The sequence below is a fragment of the Miniopterus schreibersii genome, assembly GCF_964146895.1.
Source record: "Miniopterus schreibersii genome assembly, chromosome: 18".
NCBI lineage: Eukaryota > Metazoa > Chordata > Mammalia > Chiroptera > Miniopteridae > Miniopterus > Miniopterus schreibersii.
Genome location: NC_138121.1, coordinates 23,953,026 through 23,973,574, shown reverse-complemented (window position 1 = coordinate 23,973,574; position 20,549 = coordinate 23,953,026). Strand labels below are relative to the sequence as shown.

Genomic DNA, 20,549 nt, shown 5'->3' with positions numbered 1-20,549 from the left:
AAACTCCTGCTGCGTGATAAACACACCCTCCTAGGTCTGTCTTACCTCCCATTGCATTGGCCCAAACTTGACATGGTGCTTGGTACACAGCCAGCGTCCAATACATGCTATCATTTAATAAAGATATTCTTTGCAGACCAGACGAGAAATGCAAAGAATATGGCTTATAAGCTGCACAAGACAAGAAAACAAATTCTCCTCTAGAGCCTCTAGCAGATAACAAACCTGCCAACACCTTGACCTTAGCCTAGTGAAATTAATTTCAGGTGTATTTCAGTATCTCCTGCCTTTGAATATATCATTCTTTCTTGGCACATTTTGTTCAACTGCCTTGTGTTGTTATAAAGGCTAAGCTACTATATATATAAAAAAAAGCAAACTCTCAAATCATAGTGGCTTGATACACAAACTTACCCATGTGATAAAATTGTAAAGAAAAAATACTCAAACGCACACACATAAACACAAATCAGTACATGTAAAACTGAGCAAATGTGACTATGACTGTGGACTCTATCACTGTCAATATTTTGATTATGATTTTATACTATAGTTTTGCAAAATGTTACATATGAATCTATAATTCCCTTAACAAAATTTTTAATTAAAATGCATAGTGATGCCCTAGCCGGTTTGACTCAGTGGTTAGAGTGTCGACCTAAAGACTGAAGGGTCCCAGGTTTGATTCGGGCCAAAGGCATGTACCTTGGTTGCAGGATCAATCCCCTGCCCCAGTCGGGGTGCATGCAGGAGGCAACCAACCATTGTGTCTCTTTCACATCAGTGTTCTTCCGTCTCTCTCTCTCTCTCTCTCTCTCTCTCTCTCCCTCCCTCCCTTCCACTCTCTCTGAAAAGCAATGAAAAAAAATATCCTTGGGTGAGAATTAAAAAAATAATAAGAATAAATAAATAAATAAATAAATAAATAAGTGTTTATTGACTAATAGTACAGCTAATCTAGACTAGTGAGACGACTCTACTCCACAAGGACATTCAGGGATCCAGCTTCCTTCTATCTTGTTGCTCCAACAACCCTTAGGTACCATCCTCATGTACAGTTTTGAAGCTGAGTCACTGACCAAGCTGAGTTCTAGTCCATGGGAAGGGAGAAAAGAGGGCAAACAATTCCTTTTAAGCATGTGATGCAGAAATTGGACACACCATTTCCACTCACACTGTATTGGCAAAAACGTAGCCACATCGACACATCTAGCTTCAGGGGTTAAATGTAGTTTTTATTCTGGATGGTCATGTACTAATAGAACACTGTTATTATGGAAGAAGGAAAAGATATATTTTTTGGTAATGAAAAGCACACATTGCTTTTGTTGCTTAGTTGTTTGTTGATTGGTTGGTATGTTCTTTAATTATGTACCAAGAATCCCTTCTTTTGGGAAAACCACGCCTGACATGTTTCATAATAACCTTTCTATATCCAATGGTTGAGAAGGACTGGATCCCATCTGTGGTAGGCTGAATATTGACCCAAAAATATCCATGTCCTAATCCCTGGAACCTGTGAACGTTACCTTCCATCTCAAAAGGGACTTTGCAAATGTAATTAAGTTAAGGGACTTCTGCTGAAAGTAACAGAAAAATAAAAAAACAGTCTTTCTTAAGGATCCAAGGTATTAGGAAGCTGTTGACTTTGACTGCTAATGAATCACATCTTGTTGCCACAGGAAGATTACAGAGTAACAGGAGGAGCTGAGAAATGGAGAGACAGAGTTCTGATGATGTTTGAGGCCCTGAAGCTAGAGCCACCTTTCGAGCTTCCAGTTACAGGAGCCAATCATTCCTACCTTTGGTTTACCTATATTGGTTGTATTTCTATGATTTGTAACCCAAAGAGGCCTAACTAACATAACTGATATCCACACTGTTGAATCTCAGAAAACAGTAAAGAATATAAGTGGCGAGGTAAGCTTTACTACCTCAGCAGCTTGGTTCTTTGTGTCCTTCTAAGAAATCTCCAATGCTTGAGTACTAAACAGAAGTCCTTTGGCCAAGACACTCAAAGTAACATTTTGTTTTAATCAGCATTATTTAAACACTTAGTTTAATCAGTGCTGAGAAAGGCATGGGTCCTAATAATGAGATATCTCAAAAATTTTAAAAGGAAAAAGAAAAACCATTGACCCAAATACGATGCTTGATAATTCTGAATCAGTTCTGTAAATGGTTATAAAAGAATATTAAGATGCTTAATTGCTGGATAAATGAAATATAAACATTCATTTTGTTACTTGAAGAGTTCTTTAATATGTAATGGGGAAAACATTTTATCAAATGTACTGTAAGTGAAAAATGCTAGTTTCCCTTTCTAAAACAAATCAATTCTTGCAACCATTAACCACCAATTAATTGTAACTCTGTTTTTTTCTATTTATTTCTCCCTTTTAATTTGTTTTCACTAATGGAAGAAAACATATTTATCCAGAAGATAGAGCAACATAATGGAAGGAGAATGCAGTACAGAGGGATTTGGAGTCAGAAGCCTTGGCTTTTAATCCCAACTCTGTCAATTACTAGTTCTGTGACCTTGGGCAAGTCATATAACCTCCTTTGGCTTTCAGGTGTAGCATACGACTACTACAAGGAATCTCTTACCCACCTCAGGAGTTGTAGTGATAAACACCTTTCAGGGCAATATCCCTTAGCCTTTACTGTACACAGGAATTCCCTGGGGAATTTTCTATTTTGCTAGCATTTTGCAGATTCTTGTTAGGTTTGGAGTGCAAAGCTCCCAGGTGATGTTGATGTTGCTGCTTCACACTGTTGAATAGCAAGGTATTGGGGTGACTTCCAGACTTGCGATGATTTCCCTTCTCTAGAAACAGCCTCAGTTGATATTTGTGGGCCAATAGTTGTTTTTGCACCCTCTTGCCATAGCTGACTATAATAGAGGTTATTTCTTTTTTTCTTTTTTTTAAGGTCTGGAGGGTTCCCATTGGGTCTTTTTTTTTTTTTTAAATATATATCTTTATTGATTTCAGAGAGAGGAAAGGAGAGGGAGAGAGAGAGATAGAAACATCAATGATGAAAGAGTCATTGATCGATCCCGCAACCGGGCATGTGCCCTGACCGGGAATCGAACCCCGATCGCCTGGATCGTAGGCCAATGCTCAACCGCTGAGCCTCGCCTGGCCGGGCTCCCATTGGGTCTTGAACCACCCTTGCAAGCAAGAGCGATTGGCAAGCGAAAGCTTGTGTCAAAAGAACTGCTGAGCTAAAGCCAGCTGTAGAGGTGATTTCTGACCTAATCTGGACCAAAGGAAGGTCTCACCTGCAAATCTGGTTTTGAACAGAGATAATCAGAGATGTGACATTTAATTACTTAATCATTCAGTAATTTTTTAAAATGATCTCTATGTCAGACACTGTAATAGGAGTGGAGATGTACTAGCCAGTCAAGCATGTCTCTGTCCTCACAGAACTTTCGGTCTAGTAATTTCATATGGGCTGAGTGTTGTGAAGGGAGGGAGTGGAGGATTTCAAGGGTTGCAGGAGACCTGGTTTAAATGTGGATGTTGGGGAAAAGCCAAGCTCTTGCTTCCCTTTCTGCAGGAAATTTGGAGGTCATATGTTGAAGACAATGGCATAACAAATAAAAGAAGATTAGATCGCTGCGTGATTGTGTGGAGGAAAGCCAATCTCCCCACTCTCCCCTTCCCAGCACACTGAATTGGACTGTGATGAGAGTGAGAAATAAACTCTTATTACACTAAACCACTGGGATTTCAGGGTTTATCTATTACAGAAGTTAGCACTGCTTACTGTAAATACATAAATTGTTCGTCTCTTTCTGAGTTTCTAAAAATTACTTTTTTTTCTTTTTTTACTTAAACTAGCTAGAGCTACTCTCTACTACTTAAAACCCAAAGAACTATAATGAATTTCAAGAGTTGCAGCAGACCTGGTTTAAATGGGGACCTTGGGGGCCACATGCTGAATTTCTGTGAGAATCAATAAGCCAATAGGTGTGAAAGTATTTTGTAAAGTATAAAGTGCACACCTGTGAGGAATTATGACTATAAATTGATTTTTACGCAATGTACACACTGTCTGGATATATTAGTAGGAGAAAGAAACTAAATAAGCATTGACATATAAACTCACACTGAGGTCAATATCTTTCTCTGGTCATTTCTATCTTTGATTTCTTGCTTAGACCTTTACAAAATCAACTTGACTAAATTTCACAAAATTGCAGCAGAAACTAAGGAAGTAAATATAAAGTTTGTAATTTTCCTTTAAAACATAAGTGCTTAGATTTTAAAAGAATCTTTGGTGGTGCAAGAATATTAATATTTAAATTTGCCACACTTTTTCTCATGTGCTGTCAACATGCAATAGATCTGGGCATCCCTCGGAGGACCTGAACTCTTCAAGGGAAGTTTGTCTTCTGTAGTGCATTCTCCAGGGAGTCTCCTTGAACTCCTGGGTCTCAAGAGCATGTAGCTGGTCTCCCAACGCCCTCACTAGCCTTCCTCTTCCCCTCTTCTAATTTTTGTGCCTCCTGGCCTGGGCAGCCAGAGCTAAGCTGTTCCTTAAGACTATTTGGTACAACCACATCTCAGTCTCCTAAGATTTATGGCTGGACCATAGCTGAGGAAAAGATCAGAGAGGCCAATGCTGGGGACCTCGCCTTCTTTGCCTGGCCTTCATTAATTTTTAGATTGAGATTGCCCTTGTGGCTTTGTGTTCTTAATGGAAACAGCAGTAAATGACATACTTCATATGAGCCTCTTCGAGTCTAAATGAAGCAAGAGCAGCTTCATTCAGGAAGTCAAAATCTCCATCCTTTGAGCCACCAAAATGAAGTCCTCCCAGCCGTGGGTCAGTTCGCGTGTGTGCGCACAACTTTCAAGCAAATTACCACACAGAGCCTAAAACTTTCCATAGAGCCAGACTCCTGAGGCAGAGACAAACGATGGGCCTCTCTGGAAGACCTCTGAGTAAGGATGCCAACCTTCCTTTTTTTTTCTTTTTTTAAATTTTATTATTGTTTAAAATATTACAGATGTCCCTTTTTCTCCCCAATGACCCGTTCCACCCCGTTCCTTCCCCCTCCCCAGGCCCGCTCCCCACCACTGTCCTTGTCCTTGGGTTGTGCATATATGTATATAAATTCTTTGGCTACTCTCTCCCCCTCCACCCACCCGCCCTCCTCCATCCCTCTGACATTCATCAGTCTCATCTGTGCTTCCATGTCATTGAATCTATTCTGTTCATCAGTTTATTAAGTTCTTTAGATTCCACGTATAAGCGAGATCATGTGATGTTTCTCTTTCGCTGCCTGGCTTATTTCACTTAGCATAATATTCTCCAGGTCCATCCATACTGTCCCAAAGAGTACGAGATTATTCTTCTTTACAGCTGCATAGTATTCCATGGTGTGAATGTCCCACAGCTTTTTTATCCACTCATCTACTGATGGGCACTTGGGCTGTTTCCAGATCTTGGCTATTGTAAACTGTGCTGCTATGAACATCGGGGTGCATAAATCCTTTCTGATGAATGTTTCAGGATTCTTAGGATACATTCCTAGGAGTGGAATCACTGGGTCAAATGGCAGCTCCATTTTTAATCTTTTGAGGAACCCCCATACTGTTTTCCACAGTGGCTGCATCAGTCTGCATTCCCACCAGCAGCGTACTAGGTTCCCCTTTCTCCACACCCTCGCCAGCACATGTTGTTTGTTGATTTGTTGATGGAGCCACTCTGACAGGTGTGAAGCGATACCTCATTGTGGTTTTAATTGGCATCTTTCTGATGATTAGTAACGTGGAGCATTTTCTCATGTGTCTCTTAGCCGTCCGTATGTCCTCTTTGGAGAAGTGTCTATAAGTCCTTTGCCCATTTCTTAATTGGGTTGTTTGTCTTCCTCTTGCTGAGTGTTATGAGTTCTTTGTACACTTTGGAAATCAGCCCCTTATCAGATTCATCCTTGGCAAATATGTTTTCCCAGACCGTGGGGTTCCTTTGTATTTTGAGGCTGTTTTCTTTTGCTGTGCAGAAGCTTTTTAGTAAAAATATGGAACGCTTCACGAATTTGCGTGTCATCCTTGCGCAGGGGCCACGCTAATCTTCTCTGTATCGCTCCAATTTTAGTATATGTGCTGCCGAAGCGAGCACCCAACCTTCCTTTTTACGTGGCTTTTTTTTTTTTAAGTCTTTGTTTCCTCCACAACAAAGAGTCTTGGCCTTATTGCCTGCTCAGTGACCAGAGAAGTGGAACTGGAAAAAAGTCGTGAAAATCAGAAACACAGGAAAACATAAATGTGGGAACTCAGAGATAAATAGAAACTTTAAAAGATACAAGGGGTCTTTAAAATATTTAGGAGTCTCATGACGCCCCATCCATCTGTCCATCTACCCTCTACCCATCCATCCCATCCAAGAAACACTGACTGAGCTGATCCCCTGCTATTGATCAGGCTCAGCAGGAGGAGTTTGTCTGTCTGTCTGTCTGTCTGTGTGCGCGCGCACACAGAGATGGAGGTGGAAGTCTAAGGTGGGACTAGCAGTAGATGTGGCTCCAAGGGCTCCCCCCGACGCTGAAATATAGGAGTTGGGCACGTGAGGATGATTCACGGAGTGAACCTGCTGGCCCAACACAGGTGAGGGCCGATGAGAAACCTGCACATCATAGAGATGCCAAGACCTCCGGGCTTCCTAGAGAGGCCAGAGAGTGGCTCTAGGAGGCCCGTCAGTAGGCTCGGGAGCCACCGAGATGAGCCCGCAGCGGGCACTTAAGGCCGGGGTGTCGCGCAGTTCGCCGTCGCGGCGTCGCTTGCCGTTACTGTGAGTGTGCCTGCGCCCGACGCTGCCCCTCGCGGGAGCCCGGCGGAGCCGGAGGGAGCGCCGCGGCTCCAACCCGCGTTGGGGGCCCCGAGGGCCACCCTGGCTGTACCCGGGCGGGGTGGCAGCCCAGGTGAAACGAGCCCGCGGCAGGGGGTACACGGCGCGGTTCTGAGCAGCGCTGACCCGGGTGGCGGGAAAATTTGCTTTTCAGCTCTTTATGATTCTGAGGAGCCAGGCTCAGCTTGGCTCTCTTGAGTGTCTTTAAGACCTGAAACGCTGGCTAGCGACTGTTCTTTTTTTTTTTTTCTTGATTTTTTTGAAAAATTTATCTTTATTGTTGAAAGTATTACAGATGTCCCCTCCCCCCCATTGACACCCCCCCTCCTGCCCCCTCCCCAGGCCTTCCCCACACTGTTGTCTGTGGCCATGGGTTATGCCTATGTGCATATAAGTTCTTTGGTTAATCTCTTTCTGCTCCCTCCCTCCCCACTTCCCTCTATATTTCGTCAGTTACACGCTTCCATTTCTCTGGATCTATTTTGTATGTTAGTTTCTTTTCATTAGATTCCAGATATAAGTGAGATCCTGTGATGTTTGTCTTTCTCTGACGGGCTTATTTCGCTTAGCATAATTTTCTCCAGGTCCACCCATGCTGTCCCAAAGGGTAAGAGATCCTCCTTCTTTACAGCTGCATAGTATTCCATGGTGTGAATGTCCCACAGCTTTTTTACCCACTCATCTACTGATGGGCACTTGAACTGTTTCCAGATCTTAGCTATTGTGAATTGCTCTGCTATGAACATCGGGGTGCATAGATTCTTTCTGATTAGTGTTTCAGGATTCTTAGGATATATTCCTAGAAGTGGGATCACTGGGTCAAATAGCAGTTCCATGTTTAATTTTTTGAGGAAACTCCATACTGTTTTCCATAGTGGCTGCACCAGTCTGCATTTCCACTATCAGTATACTAGGGCTCCCTTTTCTCCACATCCCCACCAGCACTTGTAATTTGTTGATTTGTTGATGGTGGCCATTCTGACAGGTGTGAGGTGATACCTCATTGTCGTAATTAGAATCTCTGATTAGTGACTTCGAGCATTTTTTCATATGTCTCTTGGCCATCTGTATGCCCACTTTGGAGAAATGTCTGTTTAGGTCCTTTGCCCGTTTTTAAATTGAATTGTTTTTCTTCCTTTTGTTAAGTTGTATGAGTTCCTTATATATTTTGGAAATTAACCCCTTATCAGATATATCATTGGCAAGTATGTTCTTCCATACAGTGGGCTCCCTTTTCGTTTTGTTGATGGTTTCTTTTGCTGTGCAGGAGCTTTTTATTTTGATGTAGTCCCATTTGTTTATTTTCCCCTTTGTTTCTCTTACCCTAGGAGATGTATCGGCAAACGTATTCTACAACAGATGTCTGAGATTTTGCTGCCTATGTTTTCTTCTAAGGTTTTTATGGTTTCACGACTAACATTTAAGTCTTTTACCCATTTTGAGTTTATTCTTGTGTATGGTGTAAGTTGGCGGTCTAGTCTCATTTTTTTGCATGTACCTGTCCAATTTTCCCAACACCATTTATTGAAGAGACTGTCTTTACTCCATTGTATGCTCTTGCCTCCTTTGTCAGATATTAATCGAGCGTAATGGCTTGGGTCGACTTCTGAGTTCTCAGTTCTGTTCCATTGATCTATATGCTTGTTCTTGTGCCACTACCAGGCTGTTTTGATTACAGTGGCTTTGTAGTATAGCTTGATATCTGGTATTGTGATCCCTCCAACTTTGTTCTTCTTTCTATTCAGGGTCTTTTTGGATTCCATATTAACTTTTGGAGTATTTGTTCTAGATCTGTGAAATATGCCATTGGTATTTTAATAGGGATTGCACTGAATCTGTAGATTGCTTTGCGTAGTATGGACATTTTAATGATGTTAATTCTACCAATCCATGAACTTGGTATATTCTTCTACTTGTTTATATCTTCCTCCATCTTTTTTTTGCAACATCCTGTAGTTTTCTGAGTACAGGTCTTTTACATCTTTGGTTAAGTTTATTCCTAGGTATCTTAATTTTTTTGTTGTAATAGTAAATGGGATTATTTTTTTAGTTTTTCTTTCTGAGAGTTTATGATTGGTGTAGAAAAATGCCTTTGATTTCTGGGTGTTAATTTTGTATCCTGCTACATTGCCGAATTTATTTATTAAATCCAGTAGTTTTTTGGTGGAGTCTTTAGGATTTTCTACGTACAATATCAAAACAGCAGGCCGCAAGCTCAGAGCTTTCAACTGGCATCTGTATCTAGCTAGACTTGATTTACATCTTTTGTTTTCATCTCACTGTTTTGGGGAAAGATTACTCTCTCTTTATGACAAATGATAGTGATTTCCCATTTAAAGTGGCAATGTAAGGTTTTCATTTAAAATGGTTGTATTTCTTGTAAAAAGGTTAGATTTAAATGAGATGTTATAGGTAAGTCATAGTACCAGAGATACCGGGTGTGACAGAAATTGTGCAAGTGCCAAGTGAACAAGACTTCACTCTCCCAACCCAGGTGGGGAGTCCTACAGACCTGGCTTCAAGCCCTAGGTCTAGCTCAGCCACTTACAATATGTCTCATTTGTGGGCCAGTTTATTTTCTTTTTTAAAAGATTTTTTTCTTCCAGCTCTATTGAGATATAATTGACATATAATATTGTGTACTTTTAAGCTGTACAGTGTGATGATTTGATACATGCATATACTGTGAAATGATAACCACAGTAAGGTTCAATAAGGTTCATCTGCATCACCTCACATAATTAGAATTTTGGGGTGTAGTGAGAACTTTAAAGATATCTTTTGGCAACTTTAAATCATATAATTCAGTATTGTTCACTGTAATCACCATGCTGAATATTAGATCCCCAGAACTTATTCTGTCTATATAACTGAAAATTTGTACCCTTTGACCAACATCTCATCCCTCATCCCCTCACTCCCGGTAGCCCTGGTAACCATTATTCTACTGTTTCTATGAGTTTAACATTTTTTAGATTCCACCTATAAGCGATACATAGTATTTGTCTTTCTCTGTTTGACTTATTTCACTTAGCATGATGCCATCAAGTTCTGTTTATGTTACAAATAGCAGGATTTCCTTCTTTTTATGGCTGAGTGATATTCCATTGTGTGTTTTTATTTATCCATTCATCTGTTGAGGACACTTAGGGACACTTAGGTTGTTCCCATATCTTGGCTGTTGTGAATAATGCAGTGAATATGGGGGTACAGATATCTTTTTAAGATAGTGGTATCGTTTACTTCAGCTACATGTATGGGCAAGCTTAACCTTCAAGACTTTATCGTCATATCTGAAAAGCTGAAGATAATTCTAATAACTACCTCAGAAGACTGTGCCTTAGGCTTCAATGGTAAATCTTTAAAGCCTTTAAAGCCCTGAGCCTGTAAAAAATAATAAATGTAGCTATAGTTATTATTTTCATTTTAGCAAGGAGGAAACAGGATCAGAAAGATTCAGTGACTGCCCAGGGTCACACAGGATATTGGTGGGAGAGCCAAGTCTAGGACACAGATTTTCTAATTCCCAACCTAGGAAACTTAACCCTACATCCTCATTACCTCTGTCTCATGGGAGAGGATGGGGCACCTCCTCCCTACCCTCCCAGGAAATGGAGGGCCCCCTATGAGGTTGCAGAATATGGCAGCTGTGAAAGCCCCCACAGGACTCAGGTCAGTAAATTTGGGATTAACAAATTAGTACTTGTCATCAGGAGGAATAATTTGTGGAAAGGGCTCAGTACGATGCCTGGCACACAGTAAGTGCTTGATAATTGGTGGCTGATACACTGAGCTAGAGAGGGAAGTACAGATGTAGGAGTCCTTGCAGATATGGCAGAAAGGGGCATTTGAAAGGTTGCAGAGCACGCGTTCCATTTGGATTTACTGGGTCTGTGATCTGCCAGGTACTCCTTGTCCCTGGAAATATACCTAGAAAAATGGCCTGTGCCCACATAGAGTTTGGGAATCGGATGGGAAATACCTATTATAAAATTATGTAATTACTTTTGTCATAAGCATTGTGAAGAATTGCAAAAATCTTTTGTGCAACAAATATTTGAGTAAAAGGAGTTTGGGTAGGTAGCTAGGTGGACAAGAATATTTGATAGGCCTAATATGATAAGAATTACACAGCTGCGCTGCCACCTTCAGTTATATTCAAAACATTGTCCTCAAATACCCCTATTTTTTATGAGTATATCGACTTTCCACTTGATGCTGTTCCCTTAAGTTAATTTCCCCCCAAATGTGTTTGTCCTTTTTGGTTTTACACCTCAAATCCCTTTTACCTGCATCAAGGTTACTCTCCTTATCATCTCTAGCTATGTCTTTATCTTTATTCCTTTGACTGCTTTATATTAAAGACAAATAATATTCAGATCATGCATGGAATTTGAGCAGCACCATTTCTAAGCCCTCTAGCCTCTGTGTATTTTTCTACTCTCGGTATAGTAAAAACAGTTTCCTTTAAATGATTTCCTTGAGCAATCATTTAAAACATGTCATCATAGGGTTAAACTACCTGGAGATATTTTTATCTTCTTTACAGTAAATACTGTACACTTTTATTTTTAAGAAAGCAATCTTCAATTCTCCTCTCTGTTCCATATTCTAGTGGCACCTAGATTTGTATATTGCATGGTAATACCAGAGGGTTAGTAGCATCATCTCGAACTCATGGGATGAAGGAACTGTGTGCATAATCTGAAGTTCTTATTACTGATCCTTAGCATTTAATTAGGCCTTTGTAAATCTAAAGCACTCCTAGTCATTTTTATGAGTTTCTTCTCATAACTTCCCCATGAGATGTCAACTTTATTACCCTCATTTTATCTTCATATTATCAGGAGGTCAGGCAGGCTTTAAATTTCATTTTTTCCTGTTTGTAATTAAGATTCCTTTTTCTTCATCATGTATTTAACTTTAAACTGTATCCATTGAAATGACTGCTCAGGTCAGATGTGACCCTTCCCCACCACCCGGAGGAAAGTAATTACTGAACACAGCCATGTTTCAGAAGAGCCTTAAAGCAATTGTGATTATAAACACCGGTCTGACTGCCCAGCCCCTAGAAGGAATTAGATGGAAATGAATTAATAAAACAGAAGCCATAAAGTGTATAAAAATCAGGCACCTCATTGAAGAAAAACTGTGTATACTTTTTATCTTTTCTGGCTTAGTGTTTATAGGATTTACACTGGTTTTCTGCAAAATGTGTTTGCTGCAGTTTTTCTGTACTTACTGATGTAAGGAGGCAGCAAGAGAGAAACTGGCTCCTGGGTGGCACCATTAAAGCTGGTAATCTGTACTCTAGAAGGGTTTTACTGACCTGGTGGATAGGCTGCTTTTCATTGCTGTTTGTCCTGAGGCATTAATTTTTCCTCACTCATTGCCACCTTTCTCTTCTGACCCTCCTGATCAGGTCATACAAGTTCTTGCCTCAGATCATTCTGGAATTAGTTGGGAGGTAATAAGGAGTAGCACGAATAGACCTGGCAGTTACTCTGAAGCATTAATAATTTGAACTTGTACATCCCCAGCATGATTAATGTGCACATGGGCCATGATTGACCTGTGGTCTTATGACTGGACTGGAATGTGCAGTTTTCAAAACCAAGAATAATTAAAGGTTAAGAAGAATTTCTGTTGGAATTTTCTTAATTGGACTCTTTCAGGCCTTGTCCATTTTTGGAATCCCTTACCATGGAATTCTTGTGGAGAGATTAAGAGTATCTTAAACTTTGTTATCTGGCATCTCAAAACTCGATTAACCAGACAGAACATTTCTAAAAACCTGGGTGTGCTTTTTCAGTTCGTGACAACGCCTCCCTCGAACTTCACCTGGGCCTCTGCCTGCTGCCGCCTCACTCAGTTGCGTGCCAGCCTTCATCCTGATTTCAGCTGAGCGCACTGGCATTCTGCCCTCGCCAGTAGCCCTCTAACTCGGATCTTTGTCACTCCTTACCTAGACTCTTGCCTCTTTCCAGGCTCTCTCCCTCCTGCAGGGAAATCTTGACCTTTCTCAAGAGTTAGCATTCCAGTTCTGTAAACCTGAAAAGGCTTTCTGTTGTCTATAAAATAGAATTCAGACTCCCCGAAAGGACACTCAAAGCTGTCTTCAAGGTAGCTCAGGCTGCCTTCAGCCCTGACTCACCAGCTGCCCCCTTTTCGCTTCAGTTTGCACACCAGCCACCACAGACTTGCCATATTGGTTCCCAACATCAGCCTTCCCTATTGCTATTCCATTCATTTATGATGGTTCCTCACCCTGTAGTAAGTAACCAACCCCCTCGCTCAGCTCTGCCTGCCTAAAGCTTCCTGTTGTCCCAGTTCAACTCTAATATTCTCTCTTTGATGAAGGCCTCGCTGATCTGTCCTTCAGAATTAATCTCTGCCCACCCACCTCAGTGCCCCCGCAGCACTTTATACAACATAATCACAGTAATCTTTCCTCCTTTCCCCCTTGTCCTCTGGGTGTTTGCAAAAGCCTCTCTCCTTCCTGTAAATTCCAGGATGCAGGAAATCTGTCGCATTTAGTTTTATGTTGTTTTCATTCTAGAGTTTTATGGGAGATAAATGAAAATGGCAACGTTAATTGGCATACATAACAACAACTCTTAGACACTGCAGGGCCCTGCATAACTTATACCCATTATAATTTTACTAAATGGGATGTATTTCACAGTTCAAAATCATCTATAAACTCAACAAGTATTTGTTGAACATTTACCAGGTTCTGGTAGGGACACACTAGTGAAAGAGACCAACGGTCTGAGTTCTCATGGCACTTACATTCCATTGAAAGCAGATCAGTAGTTAAAAACACAAACCCTGTCCAGTGTGGCTAAGTGGTTAGAGTATCTGCCCACACACAGAAGGGTCCCGGGTTCAATTCCGGATCAAGGGCACCTACCTGGGTTGCAGATTCAATCCCTGGCCCCCAGTTCAATCCCCACCCCAGTCGGGGCTCATGCAGGAGGCAACCAATCGATGTGTCTGTCATATTGATGTTTCTCTCTCTCTCTCTCCCCCCTCCCTTCCTCCCTTTACTCTCTAAAAAGCAATGGATTAACAAGTTATTTCAGGTAGTGAAATGTGCCATGAAGAAAACAAATACCATTTATGGTAAGGGAGGCTATTTTAGATGGGGCGACCAGAGAAGCCTCTCTGAGTTGAGTATGTGACCCTTGAACCGACTTAAATGTTGAGAAAGATACAGCCAGGCAATGACACTGAGGTGAAACCAGGAAATGGGCCTCAACGCACAAATGAGCTTGGCATCTTTGTTTGTTTGTTTAAAATATTGCAGATGTCCCTTTTTCTCCCCAATGACCCATTCTACCTCATCCCATCCCCCTGCCCAGTCCCTCTCCACACCATTGTCCGTGTCCTTAAAGAAAGGAAAGAAAGTTCATATTGTTGGAAGGTAGAGTAGGAATGGCAGGAGAATGATGGGAGGTGAAGTCAGAGAGGGAGATTGCCCCCAGGTCACACGGGTGAGGGTAAGAAATCTGGATTGAAAGGTCAGTGACTGACATCTATGTACTGTGTTTTGAAACAGTGTCTGTAACAAAGTCATGTGATTATGTTACGTACTAGAATTGACTAAATTTGGTTTTATGGCTACTCCAAATCCAAAAGGGAGCATTCTGCGCTCAGAAAATAATACAATCGTAAAGTCACTGTTAGGTAGATTAAAGGGATGCCAATACATTCATTTTCATGACTTTTTTTGTAAACACAGCTATCGCAACTGCTTAGTCAAACCTTTGGAATCTACCAGCCTCCTGCATACCATTTCTCTAGTTTTTCTAACATTTCTAATTATTCTCTTCCGCATACCCTTAAGCCGTTGAGACAGTCACTTGCTGAATCTTGTCTTCAGCTATCGTGACAACTGAGTTCTACATAAACCACCTGATTAGCTTTCCTGGTAAGCTGATCCACTTAGTGCACTTATTCAGAAGAACTTGTGCTTTTGAGAGACTAATCACGGTATGTGGGAGTGTAATAGAATAAGCGAATCTCCAAACTCTTAGAGTTTGAAGAAAAAGAAATTAGAGACATCACACTCATGGCGCACTCATATAATGTCAGGCATTTTGCTGGACATTTTTTACACACTGTCCCATTCAGTCTTCATAAGCTTTTGAGTTTATCATCAGCCCCACGTTTTAAATGCAGCAACAGGCCCAGAGGGATAAACTTGTCCAAGTGTAGGGTTCTGGGTTGCTTGCAGGCTTCTGCCTAACCACACCTCTGAGTACAACTGGGAAATTATAACCCACCCCACCGCTCTTTTTACATGGTTTCTGTAAATGCTGACACTGAGTAATATGTAGCGTGTAGGTAGACAGCACGTTTGTATAAGAATCCTAGGAACTAACTTCAGAAGATACAAACTCTGACCTTCAGTCATCCCAGTTCCAGGAAACTTGCCTGTTTTCAAACATAGAGACAGGATGACAAAGAACCAGCGTGAGGAAGACCATCGCTTGACCAGCCTCAGGATCCTTATCAGAACAGACGCTGCTGGTCTGCACGTAGAGAACCTTTCAACACCCCCATCCCCCATCCCCCCCCCCCCCCCCCGATTTGTCCTGCTTTCTCTCTCCCTCATAAAAACCTCTGCCTGCACTGAGGGGTTGAGATGGACTTTGTGACGAGAGTCCTTCATTTCCTCAAGTTACTGGTACTTGAATAAAACCCCTTTCCTTTTTTCCACTCGTCTAACGAGTTTGGTTTTTGTGGCAGCAGGCAGCAGACCTTGGGTCCTGGTTACATGGATGTCTAATGACTTGAGTGCGTGCGTGTGCATGTCCCCAGTGCATCTGAGGACCCGCGTGCCTAATGCCTATTCCTTTTCTTCCTACGGGGGAAGAGTTGAGTGGCCCACTCTTTGCTTGTCCTGCCTTGTTCTTGACAGAATGGGGCCTTGGAGCCTTGAGAAAATATTATAGATATTTTTAATAAGCTATAACTTATACAGTTATTATTATTATTTTGGCACAGGCGGGGAGGGAAGGAGAAGTGAGACCCTCATAGGCCTTGAGCACATGCAGTACTTACATGATGCCCTGGGGGTGGGGAATGTAGTTTGCTATATGAAGGAAATTTTTGCTCCCTATTTTTAAAAAATATATAGGGTTAATAAAACGCCAGTATTAAACCATGCTGCATGTGTGCTGTTTTAAATTTAAAAGATGTTGGAAACTGGCTTTAGAGTTCTGTTTTTGATTTTTCTGGTACATGGGAGAAAATGGTTCTCCCTACCAAATTTGAATGGATTCTCTTCTTTTTTCGTTTTTTAATACGTTTTTATTGATTTCAGAGAGAGGGAGAGGGAGAGAGAGAGAAACATCAATGATGAGAGAGTCATTGATCAGCTGCCTTCTGCATGCCCCCTATTGGGGATCGAGCCCACAGCCTGGGCATGTGCCCTGACCGGGAATCGAACTGTGGCCTTCTTGTTCATAGGCTGACGCTCAACTGCTGAGCCACACCAGTGGGGCTGAATGAATTCTTTTCAAAAAGGCTCTAATTTTTCCAATGATTAAGAATAATGTCTTTCATTTGGAGAATGCTTTGTGGTTTCCAAAGCACTCCCAGGTAGTTATCTTATTGAACCTTCACATTGACCTTGTCGGGCAGGCAGGGCAGATATTTCTGTCCTATTACATAGGAAGAAATTTGAAACCCAATAAGTGAAAGGGGAGGAGGAGTTGGCTAACTTCACACAGCCATAACTAAAACCTAGGTCTTAGCTTTTCTTTCTACTAGAGCATACTGCCTTTTTGTTTTTGTTAACCCCAAATTAGGGACAAACATATTTGCATTTGGATCAGTAACAGTGTTGCATACTTCTTTCTTATAGGTCCAGGTTTCTTTTGACTGCCACCGATGGACTCCCAAAAATCTCCGGAGGAAACTGTCCTCATTACAGGAGGAAGTGGCTATTTTGGTTTCCGGTCAGTGCATTTGTAAAATATATCCATGAATTATTTTACTGGTAGTTGCTGAAAAAAAGTATAGCTTTCAACTCTGACATTAATACAATGTATACTTTTACTTGTTTGTATAGTGTTAATCCAGGAATGAACTATTTTGCCCAGATGCTGAAATTGAGAGCTACAGATATATTCCATGCTAAGAATAATTCTTTATAAAGCCATTAAATTGTGGAGGGGAGATATTCACATCACCAAAAACAATTTTAAATAATAGCAATTCTTTTAGTTATTCATAAATATTCCCAAGAATGGATGGTGGGTCCTAGAACACAGGGGAAAAAATGTAACATGTAGATGCCACCATCTCATTGTAATTTAAGTAGATGTGAGTCTTCTCATTTTTGAATATTTGCATACGACTTACCCCAGTGAACATGTAAAGTGAGGGATTCAGGAGAGGCCAAGAAAACTTGGTAAATTATTTTACACACTTTTCCTAGGCATAGCTTAATAGTGACTTGATCTAATTTTTACTTTTTTATTCCAGCCTAGGCTGTGCTCTGAACCAGAAGGGAGTCCATGTGATTCTGTTAGACATCAGCAGCCCTGCTCAAACCATTCCAGAAGGAATCAAGTTTATACGTGGAGACATTCGCCACCTCTCTGATATAGAGAAAGCCTTCCAGGATGTGGACGTCACTTGTGTGTTCCATATCGCCTCGTATGGTATGTCAGGGCGGGAGCAGCTGAATCGAAAACTGATCCAAGAAGTCAATGTGGGCGGCACAGATAACATCCTCCAGGTTTGCCAGAAGAGAGGGGTGCCAAGATTAGTTTACACTAGCACTTTCAATGTCGTGTTTGGAGGTCAAGTTATCAGAAATGGAGATGAATCTCTGCCTTACCTACCTCTTCACCTCCATCCTGATCACTATTCTCGGACCAAATCTATTGCAGAGAAGAAGGTGCTAGAAGCCAATGGTACATTCCTGGAAAGAAGCAATAATGTCTTAAGAACTTGTGCTCTGAGGCCAGCTGGCATCTATGGGCCTGGAGAACAAAGGCACCTTCCCAGAATAGTGAGCTACATTGAGAGGGGTCTGTTCAAGTTTGTGTACGGGGATCCCAAGAGCCTGGTTGAATTTGTCCATGTGGATAACTTGGTGCAGGCTCACATTCTGGCCTTAGAGGCCCTGAAAGCTGACAAGGGCTACATCGCCTCCGGGCAGCCCTACTTCATCTCAGATGGCCAGCCCGTGAACAGCTTTGAGTTCTTTCGGCCTTTGGTTGAGGGCCTGGGCTACTCATTCCCATCCATTCGCCTGCCCCTGACCCTCATCTACTGTTTTGCTTTCCTAACAGAGATGGCCTACTTCATTTTGGGTCAGCTCTACAACTTCCAGCCCTTCCTCACCCGCACAGAAGTTTACAAAACTGGCATCACACATTACGTTAGCCTAGAGAAGGCCAAGAAGGAGCTAGGTTATGAGCCTCAGCCATTTGACTTCCAGGAGGTAGTAGAATGGTTTAAAGCCCGTGGTCATGGCAGAAGTCCTGGGAGTCGTGACTCTGAGGGTCTTATTTGGGTCGGGCTGTTGGTCTTACTCTTGGTCATAGCAGTTTCCACATGGCTGTCTTCTGTGATTTTGTCACTATGAAGGAGTTAAAAATAAGGAGCTGACCATACTTGCTGAGATGGTTTTCAAGAAAGGGGACTTTTAAAATATAGATAGATAGGTACAGATATCTGGTGCCAAATTTTGGCTCTTCAAATTGCTATTTAAGAATAGATTCTCGAATTAAATCTTCATTTCTTATTCCTTGTACTAACTGTGATGGGAGATAAAAGCAGATAAATTTGAAAATTTTGCGTGTGTGTGTTCTCCCTCTTTAAATGGACTCAGTAGTAGTCATTTTGGAGCCATGAAGCTAAACTTAGATTGGAAATGCCTTACCCCAATTTGTCAGAAGCCAAAAATGTACTTATTTTTGTTCCATACACTCTGATTCTACTTTAAAGGGACTAAAATGCACACTGACACAGGAATGACAAACCTCTAACAGGCTTGAAAATGTGTGAAAAACACCAAATTGGGCCAGATCCCTACAGACCAACGCTCTGGGGAGATGATGGCTGTTGTAGGGGAGGCATTGGCTATTCACAGCATGTGTTTTGGGAATTAGTGTTTGCCCTTTGTGATATAAGCGCATTACCCCTGTGTGACCACCTGCTAATGTTTGATGTTTAAACAAATAGACTTTTATCTGACCTCATAAGATTCTTTTGAATCTGCATATGAAGTTCATCAACATACTTAAGCCATTACTTTTAATGTTGTTGCTATACATTCCTTATGAGGGTTTTCTGAGGGTATTCTGTTTAAAGGGTGCTATTGCTACTAACTTTTCTGGAATGCCTGTGGAATGTCCTCAGAGTCTGTAACAAACGTGTTTGAATATACTCAACGTTTGTAAATGTTTGGTCTCTGAGGATAGGTTGAAGTTTAGGAAACAGCTAAAAATCTGATGATTAAGGAAGATAACCAAACTAATGATGCCATTTGTAATTAAAAAGCAAAGCATAACTATAAACTAATAGACTGTGAAATTCTCTTACTGTGAAGAATTTTGGTTCTCTGAAGGCAATTTCCAATGAGGAATGGTTTGAACAATGACAGCATTGTCTAGCTGCCCACGGGGACTGCCTGGGAAGATATTCGAGTTGGACCGTTACATAGGAACCAAAGTGGAAAGAAGAGAGAGAATCTTTACCCATTCCATGATTCCAGCTACAGAAAAGACAGTATTAAAATATAAGATATTATAGATTGCTGTGGAAAGTAATGTTAGAGTTGTCCTGAGAGTATTTGTAGAAGGAGGATGCTAGATGAACCATCCCTGGTGAATGCTGCCTCGATGTTTTGGATAAAGTGCTCAACTTCCTACCAGAAGACCTGCAGTCATGAATATTTTGTATAGCCTTAACCAAGTAACTGAAGCCTCTTATGCCTTAGCTCCCTCTTTTGGGAAGTGGGAATGATTGTATAATCATTGTATAATCAAGTTTATAACCATCTTTCTGTAAACCTACCTATCCACCTCACAGGGTTTGTTGTGAGCATAAAATAAGATGTGGTGAAAATACTTTTAATCTATAAATTGCAACATAAATGTGGTAGCGATTGTTGTTGGTAAAATATTTTTGGAGTCTTATAAGATACTTTTGCTTTTTAGTCACAGGGTAGCTTGTATGAGCACCTAGAGCATATCTAACACTCTAGGTGCTTTGAGGCAGGTTTCTCTGCTCTTCACAGTCTTCTTACAGTTTAGTAATGACATGGTGTGTCCTTACGAGAAGGTCACTGATAGACCAGATAAGTACAGTAAAACATTTATTCATTGCCATTGAGAGATATCACAAATTTTCAAAACGTATTTAATGAAGTTCTTCAAAAGACTGATAGATACTTCTCAGTTTTCTCAGGCCAAGAGCATAGTGGGGTTTCGCTTGTTGTTTTTTTCCACACTCAATAAATCTAAATGAAATTCAAGATTGATATGTGGGCTTTATTTTCATCCAGGTATGAAACATTTCGCCATTTCATATTTGACCTAGTTGTCTACTCTTTCCTTGAAACATAGTTCACTTACTTTCCATGAACTCACTCTTCTGGTCTTCCTCCTGGTATTATCTATTGCTACATAATAAATTATCCCAAGACATATCATCTTAAA

The 20,549-nt window shown here is 41.1% G+C and overlaps 1 protein-coding gene across 2 annotated transcripts; it reads left to right on the top strand.

The window, feature by feature from the left end:
• Positions 1 to 6,738: 6,738 nt before the first annotated feature.
• Positions 6,739 to 20,365, top strand: SDR42E1 (short chain dehydrogenase/reductase family 42E, member 1). 2 transcript variants are annotated; one of them, XM_081118907.1, is made up of 3 exons: positions 6,739 to 6,807; positions 16,739 to 16,832; positions 17,362 to 20,365. In XM_081118907.1, the coding sequence occupies exons 2-3, from the start codon at positions 16,765 to 16,767 to the stop codon at positions 18,470 to 18,472; spliced, it is 1,179 nt and encodes a 392-aa protein (XP_080975033.1). In that variant the 5' UTR covers positions 6,739 to 6,807; positions 16,739 to 16,764; the 3' UTR covers positions 18,473 to 20,365. The 2 variants fall into 2 exon arrangements, with proteins under 2 accessions (XP_080975033.1, XP_080975034.1); XM_081118908.1 differs by lacking the exon at positions 6,739 to 6,807 and adding an exon at positions 6,814 to 6,937.
• The last annotated feature ends 184 nt before the right edge of the window (positions 20,366 to 20,549 follow it).

Coding starts and splice junctions, on each gene's coding strand:
- SDR42E1 (XM_081118907.1), top strand. CDS start 16,765: ATGGACTCCCAAAAATCTCCGGAGGAAACTGTCCTCATTACAGGAGGA. Junction 16,833..17,361: donor AGTGGCTATTTTGGTTTCCG/GTCAGTGCATTT, acceptor TTTTTATTCCAG/CCTAGGCTGTGCTCTGAACC.